General features: G+C 37.3%; 1 protein-coding gene across 2 annotated transcripts in view; it reads left to right on the forward strand.

The window, feature by feature from the left end:
* Positions 1–3,975: 3,975 nt before the first annotated feature.
* The window catches only part of LOC131428925 (transmembrane protein 132E), a 48,730-nt gene continuing 35,417 nt past the window's right edge, over positions 3,976–17,288 (forward strand). The window contains exons 1-2 of one of the 2 annotated variants that reach the window (XM_058592985.1): positions 3,981–4,047; positions 5,211–5,375. In XM_058592985.1, coding sequence (XP_058448968.1) covers positions 5,342–5,375 — 34 coding nt within the window. In that variant the 5' untranslated portion in view covers positions 3,981–4,047; positions 5,211–5,341. Of the gene's footprint in view, positions 5,376–17,288 lie in introns of both variants that reach the window. The other variant, XM_058592989.1, reaches the window with a different exon arrangement.

The raw sequence follows: 17,288 nt of genomic DNA on the forward strand, positions 1-17,288 counted from the left end.
TCATGAAAGTTATTTCATGAAATCTAAAAACATCGAAGAATATTCACGCAAAAAACACATGCGGATTGATAAAAAAAGGTATCATCTCACTGTTAGGTGGACTAAGCACGTTTTTGTAAATAAAGGGTGATTTTTTAAGAGCTTGAGAACTTTTTTAAACAATAAAACGCATAAAATTTGCAAAATCTCATCGGTTCTTTATTTTAAACGTTAGATTGGTACATGACATTTACTTTTTGAAGATAATTTCATTTAAATGTTGACCGCGGCTGCGTCTTAGGTGGTCCATTCGGAAAGTCCAATTTTGGGCAACTTTTTCGAGCATTTCGGCCGGAATAGCCCGAATTTCTTCGGAAATGTTGTCTTCCAAAGCTGGAATAGTTACTGGCTTATTTCTGTAGACTTTAGACTTGACGTAGCCCCACAAAAAATAGTCTAAAGGCGTCAAATCGCATGATCTTGGTGGCCAACTTACCGGTCCATTTCTTGAGATGAATTGTTCTCCGAAGTTTTCCCTCAAAATGGCCATAGAATCGCGAGCTGTGTGGCATGTAGCGCCATCTTGTTGAAACCACATGTCAACCAAGTTCAGTTCTTCCATTTTTGGCAACAAAAAGTTTGTTAGCATCGAACGATAGCGATCGCCATTCACTGTAACGTTGCGTCCAACAGCATCTTTGAAAAAATACGGTCCAATGATTCCACCAGCGTACAAACCACACCAAACAGTGCATTTTTCGGGATGCATGGGCAGTTCTTGAACGGCTTCTGGTTGCTCTTCACTCCAAATGCGGCAATTTTGCTTATTTACGTAGCCATTCAACCAGAAATGAGCCTCATCGCTGAACAAAATTTGTCGATAAAAAAGCGGATTTTCCGAATGGACCACCTAAGACGCAGCCGCGGTCAACATTTAAATGAAATTATCTTCAAAAAGTAAATGTCATGTACCAATCTAACGTTTAAAATAAAGAACCGATGAGATTTTACAAATTTTATGCGTTTTATTGTTTAAAAAAGTTCTCAAGCTCTTAAAAAATCACCCTTTACATTGAATTTTTAGACAGATTTCAATTCTGAGGTTAGAAATCTATTCTAAGGATCGTTTACTTATAGAAAAAGCCACAAGAGCGTTCTTGGGTAAATAATAATAACCTTTTATACGAAATTTTGGTTACCTGGAATAGTATTAATCATGTAACGGATTTGTAAATCAAATTATGCTATATTTTAGTCGAAACTGTGGCCTCAACATGTTGCGTTATTCAGTTATAATTACAGCTCAAGTTCAGAAAAACAGCAAATTGTTGAATACTTTCTACTAGCCTAAAACATTTAAATTGTCCATTTCAACCCGGTGAACAGCGATTGCAGTCTAACGTATAATAAATCATTCAAGTCGGGACATGGAACCGAAATTGAACGTTTTCGCAGTCACTATATTGGCCAATCTAATGGCACTGTAAGCAAATTCTTGGAATTACATTCTTTTTGTGGAATTTGGCCTTCCTGTTTCAACAGACTTCCTACTGACACTAAGAATCCTTTCCAGGTCGGGGCTCGAACATACGACACTGGCTTGTAAGACCAGTTTCCTATGCATTGAATCACCAACCAATCTAAGAGCAATGTTCCCTCATGTAGATCCATTGTTTATTGATAATGATATTGAATCTCTTAAGGGTTATCAAATCGTTACTGTCAAGTAGAGTGTTTATAAGAAGAGTGACGACATCTCATCCGTAATGCTGACAACAACTCAAAACGTTTAATCCGAAATGTTGACAGTTTCGTTCGCTTTGTACTGTATTTGACAGATCGTTTGCTCGTTTGGAAAAAGCTGTCATTCCAAACAAACATCTGTCGTCACTCTGGTTTAAGGCACTTTACTGTCAAGTTACTGTTTTCCACAACACCATCAATATATCGATCATTCAATCAATTATGACTCCACTTGACGAAAAATAACATCAATTGCAGTTGGCCCTGCCATTGACATTTACATAGAGATGTCAGATGTTTGGCGTCATAGAAGGTCCAAACAAACTCGAATTTAGTTCAAAACATACCAAAGAAGTATTTTTATGATTTTATGCTCCTATTATGCATGAACTACTACTAAGAAACGATACCTTGGCTGGTTCAATCCAATATATAGGACTGACAGCACAATGAATTGTGTTCACGGAAGCAACATATTTCGCTGTATTAGGTTTTTTATCGTGACGACACAAATGAACAAGTATTCATCCTTGACAGTTCAGCGGTACTGTTTACAAACAAGCTTAAACAAAAATCGAAGAGCACATCTAAAACAATCATCTTCACACTTTGCAACTAGTCACTTTTATTTAATAAATATCAAAAACGAACCGTATTCAATCGTGAACAAATGTTTTAAAACTTTATTTAGGCGATACGGACCGTAAATAGTCTGATCCAATTTGTCAATAAACAAACAAAAGAAATTTCTGTTTACAAACAGTACTGCTGGACTGTCAAAAAGTGTTCATCCGATTGAGGTTAGCAGTGACGGTAAAAAACCTAATGTTTGTGTTCATGCCTTCAAGAGATAAAAGCAGGATTCCAACGGAGCGGTGTTTGGATAAAACAAATTGTAGAAATATTTTCTGCTCTCTAACATTAGGATGTGAGAGATTTCATTCATAGTCAGTAGTGCCTTGATCGTTGACGGTGGTGTTCGTGAAAATTCCACTATCGCTCATTCCATCTCCAATTCCGACGAGTTTGTGTGAGAAAGGTTCGAACTAACATACACACTTTAGACATGAGCTGTGTTCTGAATTGCTGACTTGGTGAGCCACAATGGTCAAGTTGTATAGTTGCTCCGGTCCTGCAAGGAGGGTTAGATCAGATAAATAATGTTGAAAAATATCTGCTTCGAAAAACAAAATTCCATCCGAGTTTAACACAGTTCGTTGATTATTATGGCGACTCTACTTATGAGATGACTATTGGTACAATAGCCCTACGCCTATTGATCGACTGAGCCACAAAAGCACACACCTGATTGATTGATTGGTTATTGATAAATAGTACATATAAATTCATACAGTCGCTCTAGCTAACCGAATGCAAATTGCAGACGAAGGCAGTAAAATTCATGCTTATCCAACATTACGTTCATTACAAATGAAACTTTCCGTCAATTGACAAATTAGAACTTTATGAATTGCATCGTATGAGGAACTATAAAACTCAATTTGTACAACTGAAAATTGGTTACCAAATTTTAAAAAAAAACAAGTTTTATTCTTTCATTGGTATGTAATAATAAGGCTTTGCTTTGCATATTAATAATAATGAAAAACTTATTTTCTTTTAAAAAATAACTGCATTTCATAATTATTCCAGTTCGAGATTTTTTTTAGATATTTTTTTCAAATGTTGACATAATAGCACAATGGGAAAGACTGTTGCCTTTCGCTTAGCCGACCTTAAATCAGCCTCCTTGAAATAAAGGATGTTTTTTTATGATTCAAGAGGCGTGCTACCATGATAAAACAATATCATAGATATTCAAATTTTTCTTATATTGTAAATTACTTTTGGATAATGTTGATATGGCGTGTAATTCTTTATATGAATGCGTGGATTATTACGCTAATGAATTTACCATATAATAGAATTTGAAATGCTTTTCCTAAGACACCTGTAGGATTTTTTTTGTGCAGGTGGAACATTACTGCATGCTCTAGACCGACCCACCGTGCTCTAATACAGTGCGGTATGAAAATCATACTTCTGCCAAACCATACACCTACATGAGCGAATATTGAATGTGCATGTGTAAGTTATGCTGCTCTCGCATCATACATTCATTCTCTCTCATACAGCATCGCGATGGTTCATTCGCATTAGCGTACGAGCATATGCTGTCAGCAGTATATCTGCTTAGCGGTAGCCATCAATTGATGAAGCAAGGAGCGAAGAAATTCCTGTTCTCAGTAGAGTTGGAAACGCCGTCGCTAGTGAACGTACGCTTGTTCGCGGTCCGTGTGCGATACATACCCTTATTAGACCTAGGTACCAACATCAATATAAATATCAATAGCAGGAGCGGAGCGAGAGAACGACAAAGGGTGGTAGCATAATAACATAACACCCCACTCTTAACGCCCTGTCTTCTTGCCTGTCATGACTTCTTTAGAGCAGGACTTTCCGAAACGCAAGGAACGTGCTTGTTAGCTAGGGCCAATGTTCAGTGAAGATGCGGTGTTATCGTTTGTGTTAGAAAGAAAAATGTTTATTTCAAGGATAACGGCATTACTCCTGAATGTACCGTAATATCTCGGTTGCGTTTTGGGTGGTGGAAGCATACGACAGGAAACGCTGTGCTGCTGTTCTGAATAAAGCTATCGAAGATTCAAATGTATGGCAAAGAGCGAAATAATTTTAGTTTAAAGTGAAGAAGGTGAAGAAGTACAGAAAAAAAGTGCACGGAAGAAAGAGAAAAAAGTGCGAGAAATCCAGAAAACGAAAAGTGTAGCTGTGTACTCCTGGTTGCAAACAGTGAGAAACAGCAGCACCAATAAGAGAAGCACCAAAAGCTTAGGATGATATTTTTCTTCGTGAGAATGTTCGCGATCAGCATTATCAGCTGAATCAGTAGTTTATCGAAGGAGGTTTAAATATGTTGTCAGCGAAGTAGTGAAGAATGTCAGTGGCATTATAATCCGTCTCATCAAATGATGGATTCGAGGGTAAACTAAACGAGTCTTGCAGCAGAAGCATAAGACCAGGAGTGGACGCGTGTCTGACACGCGACACGATCTGTGTAAGAGGAAGATTTGTAGTGTCCGAAAAGACGATGAAAAATGTGAACCAAATGGGCTGGGCTTCCAATGCCTGCCAAAGTTTTCATCGATGACTTTGGAGTGTTTTCGGCAACGACCTCACAGCCATCTAAAATTATTGGTATTCCATAGTAGAAATTGTGGGGCGGAAATTCCGCAGCAAATCTGGCTCTACTCGTGAGCAATGTACGTATGGTACTTTAGGCATACTGAAAGCGAAAAAGTGCTTCGAGAGCGAGAGTCAAGTGAGAAGAAAAAGCAGCAAAAAAATCGATAAAAACAATTCGCTTCTCATCAAAAATACATTTTCACAGTAGGAGAGAGGGAATACGATTTCTTTCGAAGGGGTGTTTCCTTTTGCTCTTGGTCTTAGGAGATTCTTCCTTACCACAGGACGGGGCTGAAATCGAAGTGACTGGTAATAGCAGAATAGCCGGAGTGGATCGACCGGATACACTCTGAGGAAGGATAGAGAGCAGCACGAGAACTGAGTGTGAGAAATTACACCAAATTTGGAGCGAAACATGGATTTTCGAATTACGTTACTGCTAATTATTGGTAAATATTCACTAACAATATTATATACAGATAATAAATTGTCTCAGGCATTTCACCTTCTCACCTTTCTGGTCATAAATGAGTATAGAATCTGAGTATATAATAAAAATTATACTGAGAAAGATTCGTATGAACAGATATTTTATAATTAATTTAACAAATTAAATTAAGATATGTCCCACAACAATATTGTTTCTATCACACTCTAAAATTCAGATACAAAACAAGTACAGATTAGAAACGTTAAAATTACATTGATTATTTAAACTCAAGCTCGATTGTTTCTTGCTAAAAACAGTTTTAATGTAGAAACTTTTGCTCTTCGCTGTCTGACAACAAATGGTGGAAAATTTTTCTTGGAAAATGTGAAGCTAAAATAACATTGCACATAATAAAGCCAAGTAAGAAGTATGGGAGTCATGGTATGCAACTGAATGGGGTTACTACAGCGAGGATGGTAAAGACAGTACATATGTATATTCGTATATAAATTGCAACTGTCGACATCCTGGCGCAAGCGACTCGATCGTGGTTCAGTGAAGAAGATTGCTAGCAGCCGAGAAAACGGCACAAAACGGGGTACACAAACACAGGTATAATACATGATTAGAGCAGAACCAATTCGAGAACTTACTGTTTGTCGTTTTGGTTCTACTTCGTGGATCCTAAAGTGAAGCATGCACGGGTTATTCCCGGAAACGGGAAGCATGCAAAAGCTAAATAATTGAACAGTGGAAGCTGGTTTCCTGTCTAGCTGCTTTTAGTAAGTAATCAATAGACGATTCAATTCAAGTGGGAAATGAAATTTTGGAACATTTTGCATTGTATGTCTGTCACCGAACAAGCTACCCTCTCCTGGAAAACTTTGAGAAGTTTCGAGTCATTTGAACCGATAACGAACCTAGCAAGTTAAAGCATTGACATTTGTCTTGATGAAAAATGAAGTGAGATCAATAATCTTCATCATCCCATGGACTAAAAAGCTCGTATTTTTGAACGAGGCTTGGAAAAATGCCAATTGGCAACTGCTCATTTTTTAAAGGAAATAGAATAAAAACAAATGCTGACTAAAATTAGATGACATACACCAAAACTTAGTAACTATGGCATTTATTTATATACTCATGAAAATTTCAGGAATCAATGAACAAATGCAATTAATATTTTGCTTCATTTCACAAGTTAATTTGACACGGTTTCAGATACTACAGGCAAAAAAGTAATCAGCTTATTTTGTTACACCGTAAGCAATAATTATTTTAATTTTTTGTAATGCTGGATCTCGTTGCTATCCTTCTTTTTATGGAAGAGACAGTCTTATTATCACTTAGCAAGGCTTGGGGAGCTATTGGTTAACTATTCATGTCCTCGTACATTGGATCGACATCGCAGCTATTGAAGGAAACTTCGTTGTGGATTTCTTATTATGTTCGTTGTTATCTGAAGCAGCTGCACATTGTCGTACGTTGGTTGCAGATGATGAGAGTGATTTATTGTTGTTGAGTTCTGCCTTGAATATTGAGATGTAGGTAACTGATTGTGGTAGGTGACCAGCGATTTCCATGGAAGCCATCTTTTAGTCCACACGTAACAAACGTATGCCGTTCGGGATACTAGGAAAGACCTTTGCACTGCGACATAGTCGAAATAAATCCTAACTAGCGGAGGAAGCCAGATCATGCACAGGTACTTCAATAGCACTGTCTGAAAAGTGATATGTTTAATTTTATGTTTTAACTTTTTGTTTAAATAGAAAAAAAAACAAAATGGCTCACATCTTGAACATTAGCCAAAGCTGATTGTAAAGGGACGTCTTCCCGATGAACTCTGATACATGTAAATGAAATATAAAACTGTCTCAAGTTTGTTAGCCTCCAAAACTGTAATAATTTTTCGAAATGTTGCAATATGTAAACACGAACATAATTTAAAAAAACCTCTTCTCAGTCCACCCAATTGTGTGATAATGCCTTTCTTGGCATTCGAACAGTTTCATGTAAATTTTTTTTACATGAAACTGTTCGAATTTTTTTTTTCGTTAGGATAATAATTGATATAAATAATTTGTGTTGGTTTTAAACATAAATTCATTCAGATTGTTTCGGTTAGTTGAACAATGCGGGACTTTTCGTTTGCATTGCATATTCGACGACATTCTAAAATCCAAAAGTTTCAGCAAAAATACATTTGAACTTGTTCATTGATTACATTCTACGCGTTTTGTTGGTTACGTCACTGATTCCAATATATCTTCGGAACCAGAAGTGACAGCCTATTTAATATTTAATAACTATTTATTGGAATATGAATTAAAATTATATTATTAAGATTTAAATTGGGTGTTCAGCCACAAGTGGTATATATATGATTTGGTTATTACCATGAGGACATTATTTGCTTCCGCAATTCTGAGTGATCTTCGAACTTGATATAACTCAATAGTAGCTTTCAAACGAGCCTAAGTACGAGAAAATAATGCGGAAGTTAAAATCCTTAAAAAAGGGGACGGGTATAGCGTGATGCTTTTCACGCAGCCCGCCTGGGTTCGATTCCCAACCCCGCACATAGAGTCAGAAAGTTAAAACCTCTATAATAAAATAAAAAATAAATCTTCAAAAATTCGACTGTTAAGTTTTAATTTTAATTTGAAACAATCACATTTTATTTATATTTCAAACTATAGAATTATTTCACTACTAGGAGAGGTGAAAAGTTTTCTCCTTGACCATCAGAATGCGTACTACTAGCAAAAATTTTAATGGTACCCTAAATTTTATTTTTACTTAGGCCGACATGTTGGATTTCAGCGTGATGTTCTGCATACACAGCTGAATTTTGTTTACAAGTGATTGAGATTCTGTAGATATCCATTAATCCTGTCATTGAGTGCCTCACAGACTATCTCCGTACCAGAGACACAAACACGAGCGCATTTCGGAAGCGTGTTTGACCTTACCGATGTGGAATCTGGTGGACTGAACACGTCGTGGGAACCCTGGATTGATTTATATACGTCAGAGAACAAAAATGAGTGCTCGGCAATGGTCTGAAGTCGGCACATGTGATCTGAAGTATTTCAGTGTACTGTGTTCAGTATTTAATGCACATAACTTCTTAGATACATTATTTCAGTAAACTTTTACGGCTTCTAAACTAGCTTCATGTGGAGGAAGAAATATTGTCATTCGTCTCTATCACAATGTTTACGCTTATCTACATCCACTACATCGCAGCAATTTATTGGTGATAATCGATGTTATGCATATTGAAATTTCAAAGTGAAATCGTTTGAATTGATTGGACATACTCAACCATTCTGTTCACAACTTAAAAATCTCGTATTGAGTTATCATCCAAAATCAAGTATTTGTTTGATGATAATGTATAATGATTGATTGTTGTTGTGTAGCAGTCTTGTTTGAAGCGATCCCCTTCAGCAAATTTAGACTACTGCTATCAAAATGGGTTTATAACCCAACGGCACCTGATTGTGAATCGCAGTAATCAAGAGCCTCTTCGAAAATGAAGGAATTTCTAGTATGGGTCGACAGGGGCATACCATTGTCTACAGTCGGCTTTATCATTCAACTACGTAGACAGCGGTTGATAAGATAGATACTGACACCGAACTCCGACCGTCGAGACCGGATTAATTAATTACTCAACTTTCCTGACATTGTCCGATGACAACGATGAACGGAATACTGTTGCGGATGTTGGAATAAAGGATGAGCATGGCAAACGGTTGTATTACCGAACTAAAAAAAAAAGTACAAACAAAGGATTCAGTTAAACAAAACCAGTAACAGTAATTATGGGATGCGACAGTCGGACCATTTACAGTATGATTTACCTCTTTTTCATAAGCTTCATTCAGTAAGAAGAACTAAAGAACTCGTTAACATTAAGTTAGGTTAACGATTGTAAGCATTAATAAAACTGATTGGGACAAACTATCATTCACATGCATGTACCGGGTAATGGTGCTAGTATTTATTCTTCATCGAAAAGCGCCGACAACCACAAACACATTGTAAATTATAATTAAATTCATACAAATGAGCGTATGTACGGTTTTCTCTTAGTATTATGTACACTACGAACGAGTAAATGACAGAACCTTTACACCAACCGTTTGGTCCAAGTGCACTCGAGATATACAGGTGTCTCCATGTTTCACGCTTTTAATATACACACCGTTTCCATACTCCGTCGTGTTTAGTCAAAGCCATTTATCTTCTCCGTCCGGTCGCTCATTCTCTGCCTGTCCCTGGAGTGACCACTTTCATTCATCGGTTTCCACTAGTGTCGGGGCCTTTACCTAACTCGTGCTCGCTGTGATCGTTATTTGTTCTGATTTTGTAGTCGGTTGGGGTAAGCCCAGCCATTGGATTTATTTAAAATTCATTCAATCAAATGGTTTGTAGTGGCACACAGACTACGACTAGAACAAAGTACTGGAAAATCGATTCCTGCACATTTAACTTTTTGTTTGGAAGTAACAAAGAGTCTTCAATTTGTATCAATATTACTAGCATTAAAAATTATATTATACATATTCTCGTTTTTTGAGTTGGTTTTCATATACTGTAAATGTAAAATTTTCATTGTGCGTAAAAAAATTTTCTATCCGAGAGGAAAAAAGAAGAATATTTAGCCTTAGGCATGCGCTTAAAGAAACCTTACCATCTTAAGTGACTGTCGGTCAGGATACAAGAATTCCATTGAAATCGCTTGTCACCTACAACCTTCAGCAGGCCACGTATCAATATTGCAATAAATATGTTCACTACAGTAAGTCTTGCGATAAACTGGACAGGAAATCATCTCCAGCCAAGGACAACAATATTTCTTCTATATCGACCCCTGCCAGTTCCGGAAGCACCGAAGATAGTTTCCAAAATTCTCCAAGAAGGGAATTACATTCGTTTCTCATATTCATACCAAACGCCTCAGCACCACAAGGCGGATTGAAAAAGGTCTTTTCTCTGCCAGGTGTACTTTTATTTGATTTTCTTCTTCCATTTAATAATTAAAACACATTTTTGTCATTGATCGTATGATTTGAGGATACCTTTCCAGTAGAATTGACTGCCTTTGGTGTTGATCTTTTGGGTGAGCAATTTCAGTGAAATTCGAGGCTTTACGAGACAAAGGGTTGGTAGTCGGATGGAGCAAGGTATAATTAGTAAGCCACATGGGCAAACATTTTCACTGGTGACTTCCCAGCATATCGCGAGCTCCTTTAGACTAGTGCGGTGGTGCATTATCATGATGTAAAATCATCTTTTTCAGTCTGAATCTTTCCCATGGCTCATGAACTTCCAGCGCCCCTGCAAGCTGTGGTTGCGTTTTTGTGTCATCTTCATCAATGCTTGCAATTGGGCGTCATCGAACAATTTTATCAAAATTTAGTTGATAAAACTTTTTAGAAAAACATTTCATTATATTAACCATTTACTTTAAATTCGTTAAAACTCAAGTATTTTGTGAAGCGAATTTGAATATACACTGGAGTGCAAAAATTGTTATGTCATAGAAAACAGTGTTCTGCGAACTTGTTTCAAAACATAGGACTATCAGGCATGTTTTTCCAAAATAAAAGTAAACATGATGAAAGTATTACTTTCATCAGTAATGAAGGCTCAAAAATATGAGATCAATAGTAGGATTCGCTAGAAGCTTTTTTTTTCAATGCTTGTTGTCGAAATGGGATTCTGCTTGTTAATTTGAATCGTGATATAACATGAGTCTATAGATCTTTTTCCACTGATCCAACAGCCTAAACAATCTATCGATAATTACTTTCTCGCATCGTTCGACCAGAATTATGATTCAGACCTTCCTACCGGCCTTTGCAAACCGAAACTGTTTGATAACTAATTATTCATTCCGGCATCTGCGTTTTTGCATTTATGTATTTGCGCACCACCCTTCCCATGTCCCAATTGCGAATCCGGCCCCGTTGGAGCAAGAAGTCGGCATGCGAACACAGACCTTCCATACCAGGATTATGGAATTTCGTTTTGCACTGGCATTTTGGAATGAAAGCTTCGTTGCACTGGGGAGTACCCCGGCAACTGTTTCTATTTCATTCTCTTCCTCTCTCTCTCTCTTCTTCGATTTGGCTACTACTCCTATGGGATACTATAGTTTGCAATATACATTCACTCCCGGTTCTGCAACGAAAATTGCACGAATAACAACAATCTAGTGCCATGGTGGTGTTACCGGAAATGGATGGCCAAACCTGACTAGGGAAAGTATTTCTAAAATATTTTCCCCAGATTTATTTCTGTAAACCGTTCGGGGTGCAGATAACGTGATTGAATTGTAGAGGTGGTGGTTGAAAGGTGGAGAACCGTTTCGATAAATAGGGACAAGGGTGCAACATAAATCAACCATTTGTGCCAAATGCCAATGTGGTTTGAGGAGCCAGGATTATTTTCAATTGCCCTCTAGAAACGAACGATGGGTTTTATTCAGCGCGGTGAGCAGGACAGAGACATCAATTTCATTTATCGATTCCTCAAGCTAAATTGTCATTTCATTGTGAATTGTTGATAACTTATTGAATGCAGATTACTACCGACGGCTCTTGTGCACTAAAAGCTTCTATCGATCGACGCAGTAAACACTCGATTAGAGAAAATATTCTTTCTAACGCCAATAGGGCGCCAACGTCCAATCAATCAATCAATGACCGAACAGCAGGATGACATGGATTAGCTCCATCGTTTTTTTTGCGTTTGCTTCAGTTGCCATCAGAGTACAATCACTATTGTTAAATGCATTTGGCATATGGCAGCGAGCCGTTGTTCGTTTAATTACCAAAGTAAACATCATAGAAGCTAGTGATGATATTTTTGTCCCATCAATATAAGCACCATTATCGCATGTTGACCCAGTAAGGTGCACTTTGTAAAGCGACAAAGTAACCAATGCGTTCAGGGACTTATCGCGGGTCAATTTTATGTCACCGTAGCGACGCAAAACACGTAGACAGTGAGACGACCAAAGCCATAACAATAGGGCACTTCCAGGCAGGCTGTTTCACATTCAAATACATAGGGTAACAGAGGTATTTTGGCCCACTTTAGGATTGATTTTATTTTGGCCCACTTTGAATAAATATCCACCAAATGTTGTAATATCTTTGAAAATCCCTTCCGCAATGGATAATTTAATGTGATTAGCTTCAAATTTATGCAACATCAGTTACTTAACATCAATAAAATCCGATAAAATCGATAAAGTTTGTTAGGTGGGCCAAAATATATGAAGTGGCCAAAATACCTCTGTTACCCTACCAGGAGTTTGGGTTGAAAGTAGTTGGGTGAATTATCGTTGACAGTGGGGTGGCACAATGTGGCACAACCTTGTAAGTAGCTATAGGTATGTAAGTGCCTACGTTGACTATCGAAATCGCCCAAGTTGCTGGTTTTCTGGGTACATGAATAGTGGTCACCATCGTCGGCGCCTGCTATGGTGACCGCAAAACTTTTCACCACTAGGAGATTTCCATGCTCAAACGATTTTCCGCGGTAGTTTGCGTGATTCTATGCCATGCGACTATGGCACGGAAAAATTTAAACGGTCTGCTTTATAAATAAGAGGAGTAATTATCATAATCCCGTGTAATAGTTACCACACAATTTATTTATATGAGCATACTTGGTTGCCGTCATGGTTGCCGACTGTTACAGGAGAAACGATTCAAGTGCATGCTCCGTGTTCTATTTTTACGGCTTTATTATTTATTCTGCAGCAGTAAACTGCATTCGGTGCACACGGTCCTAGTGTACGGGCACAGACTGTTTTTTGACAGTGGTACGTAGCAGCCAGCAGGTACGAATGTTAATGTCGCGTCGACCACTGTAACACACGTCAACGATTTGTTTTGGTTAAATTTTTGAAGCGTCCCATTAACGATACAGGCGTGACCAATTCAAACGCTTCGTTCCGACGATTGAGTAACGATTCAGTTTTGATAACAACATTAGTTTTGCTATGGTTGACAAGTTTTTGTTTCTCTGAAATTCATTCTTTGATCTAAAAATTATCGCAATTTTGAACTGGTAGCAACTGTATTCACAACAGTGCCCAGATTTCCAGATTTTACTCAACTAAAATATTAGCAAACTTTTTCAATCATCTATTCGCACATTTTGTTACTTCTTCGCATAAACTCCAATAACAAAATATATGTTGGTAGTTTACTGACGGTTATATTTGGACCATACCAAATTCCGCTGGTTTTGATTCAAATCTGCACGTCACATAAATAGATTACCTCCGTTAAATCGAATTAAAACTTTTGGAAGCACAACTTTCACAGCACCATTTCCAATGTCAGACCTAGGAACAATAAAAATGAATTAGCTAAAGATTTATTACCCGCATTGTTTACCCCATTCCCCAATTCATACGAGCTTACACCCACATCTGGCCATTTTGCTACTGGAATAGGTTTATGGGAAGCGAATCGATTTACATGAAATGGCACCTATAAATTTGTTGCCCAATCGTTTTTTTTGCGAACTGTTGGCTACGTTGGAGTGTTGGAAAACGATCGCTATCAATATGCGATATGAGTTCCAGTAAGTAGGCCTCGCTAGACGTGTACCGTTGAAGTTTTAATTTGTTTATTCGTTATTCTATCACCTAAATATTAAGCTGGAAAAGTTTACCTTTGTTTGAAATAAATGTAAGATTGCTGAGTATAGCCAAGAGGAGAAGTTCAGGAAACAAATTCCATCACTCTTCAAACAAAAAAAAAGTGTGATAATAACACTATTAAGAACGAGAAATTTTCTGAGGAAACGCAATCCGTTTCTCTTCCCTCTCCTCGAATTCTTCGCTATGGTATTTCTACGCGCCTTTTGAAACACAAATGCAACTTTGAGTGAGTTATAAAACTTATCTTGTGTTCGAGTGTTTGCACAAGTGAACCTATCCGTATGATTACATTGCTTATCCAAGATTGGGAATTCAATTTGTAACTGAGATATACGAAAGAGATGTTTATACGTTCAGAGACAAGCTTTCATATTACAATAGAAATAAAACAAAATCCAAGATCTAGTAAAATCTACCATTGCTTGAAATGGTTTTGTCATACGCTCGTTATTGAAAGATAGGCATAGAATGTGTCTATTTCTTTAGAAATGGGACGGCATGGTTTCACTTTTTGCGAGGAACTTAGACAGAACCGAACTGTTGATATATTGGAAAGTTATAATTCTCAATCATGAAGATAACAAAACAAGTCGGATAAAGTTCGATAGCGAAAACTTTTGTTAAAGATGTAAATGAAATTTTATGAAACCAATGACAAGAAGAATTTAAATTGCACCTTGGACAGGAATATTGTACGATACCTGAAAAAGAAAGGTGACAAACATGGTCAAACATACCCGCATAGCGTTTTGGCTGCCTGGGCAGCCATGGCCACCAGACGGCTACCAAAATTGATTCAATGACGGTTGTCCAATCCAATTTGACAAAACAAAGTCGCCTGTATCTAAGTTAGCCGAGCGTTTTCATCTTCTCACCTTCGCTGAAAATGTCAAAAATTTCAATGTGGAAAAATCCTGGTGGATATGGTTGTATAGTTTGAGTTGTATATCTCGCAGCGGTGAGGCAGTCGGTCACCAGAAGGTCTGCCAGCAATATTTTTCTAGCTGGCAGCGTTTAGTCAGCCATCTGGCAGCCATGCATATGCGGGTATTAGGTTGTGGAAGTTCACACAAAGATATCTCGTAAGGCAAGCCGGCCGTCTGTTCCTATGGCTTGAAGAGTGACATTTACATCGCGACCGGAACCAAAACTCAGGAAATTTATATGCCGGAATGCCTAAACAAACCTGCCTAAATATCTTCAAGCGATAAATTTGTTTCGTTCTGTTTTGGTGGAATTTGGCATCCTACCATTACGGAAAAAGGTGTTGTACATGGAGTTGTATACCGCGAACAATGTCCAGGAGGTGCTCCAGGACATAAGCCCTCCCAACAGATTCCAGATCTTAGCACAGAAGGAAAATAATAGACCTTCGTCAAAATGAAGACGCGACGCTGGTTGGAGGCTTTCAAAACGTAGACGGAATTAATTAGAAGAAAGGCCTGGTAATTCTCATTCGCTAGCAACGAAGCAAAAGGGAATATTTTATTCTATATTTTGTGTAAATTAATATTGAAACAGAAACATGAGTTAATTTTCAATGAAGTTTTAATGATTGATCGAAATGCCTCCTCAGAATTCATCACACTCTCATCATTTATAGAATTCAATATAAATGATAATAGATAAATGATTCTGGACCATTAGGACGATGGTAGATAGACCAAATTATTGATAAGAAAAGATTGAACAGATTCTGATGTTTTTATATTACATTAAGCGCGTGTCTGTGAATTGTTTTTATCGAGACTTATCGAGATAGATTGAGATTTTTGATAAACGAGAAACTAAAAAAACTGTATTAATTCACCTAGTGGTGTAATGATGCCTTTCTCATTTAACTCGTGTTTTCATAAATTTTACTAAGGAACTTATCAAAACCCTTTGACTTGAGTCTTGATTAAGAACAAAAAAATTGTTTGAGAATCTTTCCGATTTTTGAGAAGTTTTGAGTCAAGTTTATAGGTATTCCTAGTTTTCTTTCTTATTCTCGCTCTAAATGACGGTATAAATTTTCAACTTACTTCACCCGTCTCTGAGAAAATGAAGAAAGTTCCATTATTGAGTTTTTTATCACTATTTTTATGACTTCCGGAACCGGGAACTGGGAACCGACATAGCTGAAATCGGTTTGTTTAACCAGCAACTAACACAACCTACAAATTGCAACTATTTTGTGCCAAATTTAGAATATTTTATTCTTATTTTGCATTATCGCTCTAAATGACGGGTTGTAATTTCATACCATAATCCATAACAATCCTGCAATTCCGGAATCAGAAATCGGATACGAAAAAAAACCTACAGTTACTTATTAGAACATAATACCTTCCATTTGAATCTAAGTTTGCCGTTTTTGAGAAGTTGGAGTGATTTCCGGTTTGGAGTACACAATTGCTTTTTTCAGTTCTGCCGGAACGAAGATCCGGTATAACCAGAATCAATGTATTTTGTCATCAACTAACTAAATCTGGTCAATAGTATATGACTAGTGGAAAGTATTTGGTTCGATTTTTCAATGTCATGTATATAAATACGCTCTTAAAAATGTATTTTTTTATACTTATCGGCCTGTAATTCCGGAACCGGAAGTCGTATTCGGATGACATATGATAGGGTTCTATTGGATTGTAAGAACTTTTAATCGAACCTAAACTTGTGAAAATTTATTGAAAGTCTTTGAGACAATCAAGTGCACTTTTTTTATTTTTCTGCATATTTTACTTCGTTGCTCCGGAACCAGTAGTCGGATCAAGATGAAATTCAATTGCAGACTAAAGAACTATATAATCTTTCATTTGTATCTGAGTTGAAAATAATCGGTCATGCGGTCTCTGAGAAAGTCGAGTGAAGTTTTTTTTTCATTTTTTCCTCGTTATTCTCGAACCGGAAGTTGGAGTTGGGTAAAATTCAATAACAGGCTATGAGAACGAGAGACGTACATACATACACATACACACATAGTCATTTTGCGTACTCGATGAACTGATTCGAATGGTATAAGACATTCGGCTCTCCGGGCTTTAATTCAACAGTCTGTTTTCACAATAATTACATGACCTTTCTATATGAGGAAGGTAAAACATGACCATGAGCCATGGAGAAGAAGGGAAGACTCTGCTATTGAGCTACTGGGGAAACTAAAAAAAAGTCAAAAATATATGTAAATAGTCTCGGGAAGTTATTAGCTGCCGTTCGCCACCCCAACCACTCAAACCACTACTACATTTTAAG

The sequence above is a fragment of the Malaya genurostris genome, chromosome 1, assembly GCF_030247185.1.
Source record: "Malaya genurostris strain Urasoe2022 chromosome 1, Malgen_1.1, whole genome shotgun sequence".
Classification (NCBI taxonomy): domain Eukaryota; kingdom Metazoa; phylum Arthropoda; class Insecta; order Diptera; family Culicidae; genus Malaya; species Malaya genurostris.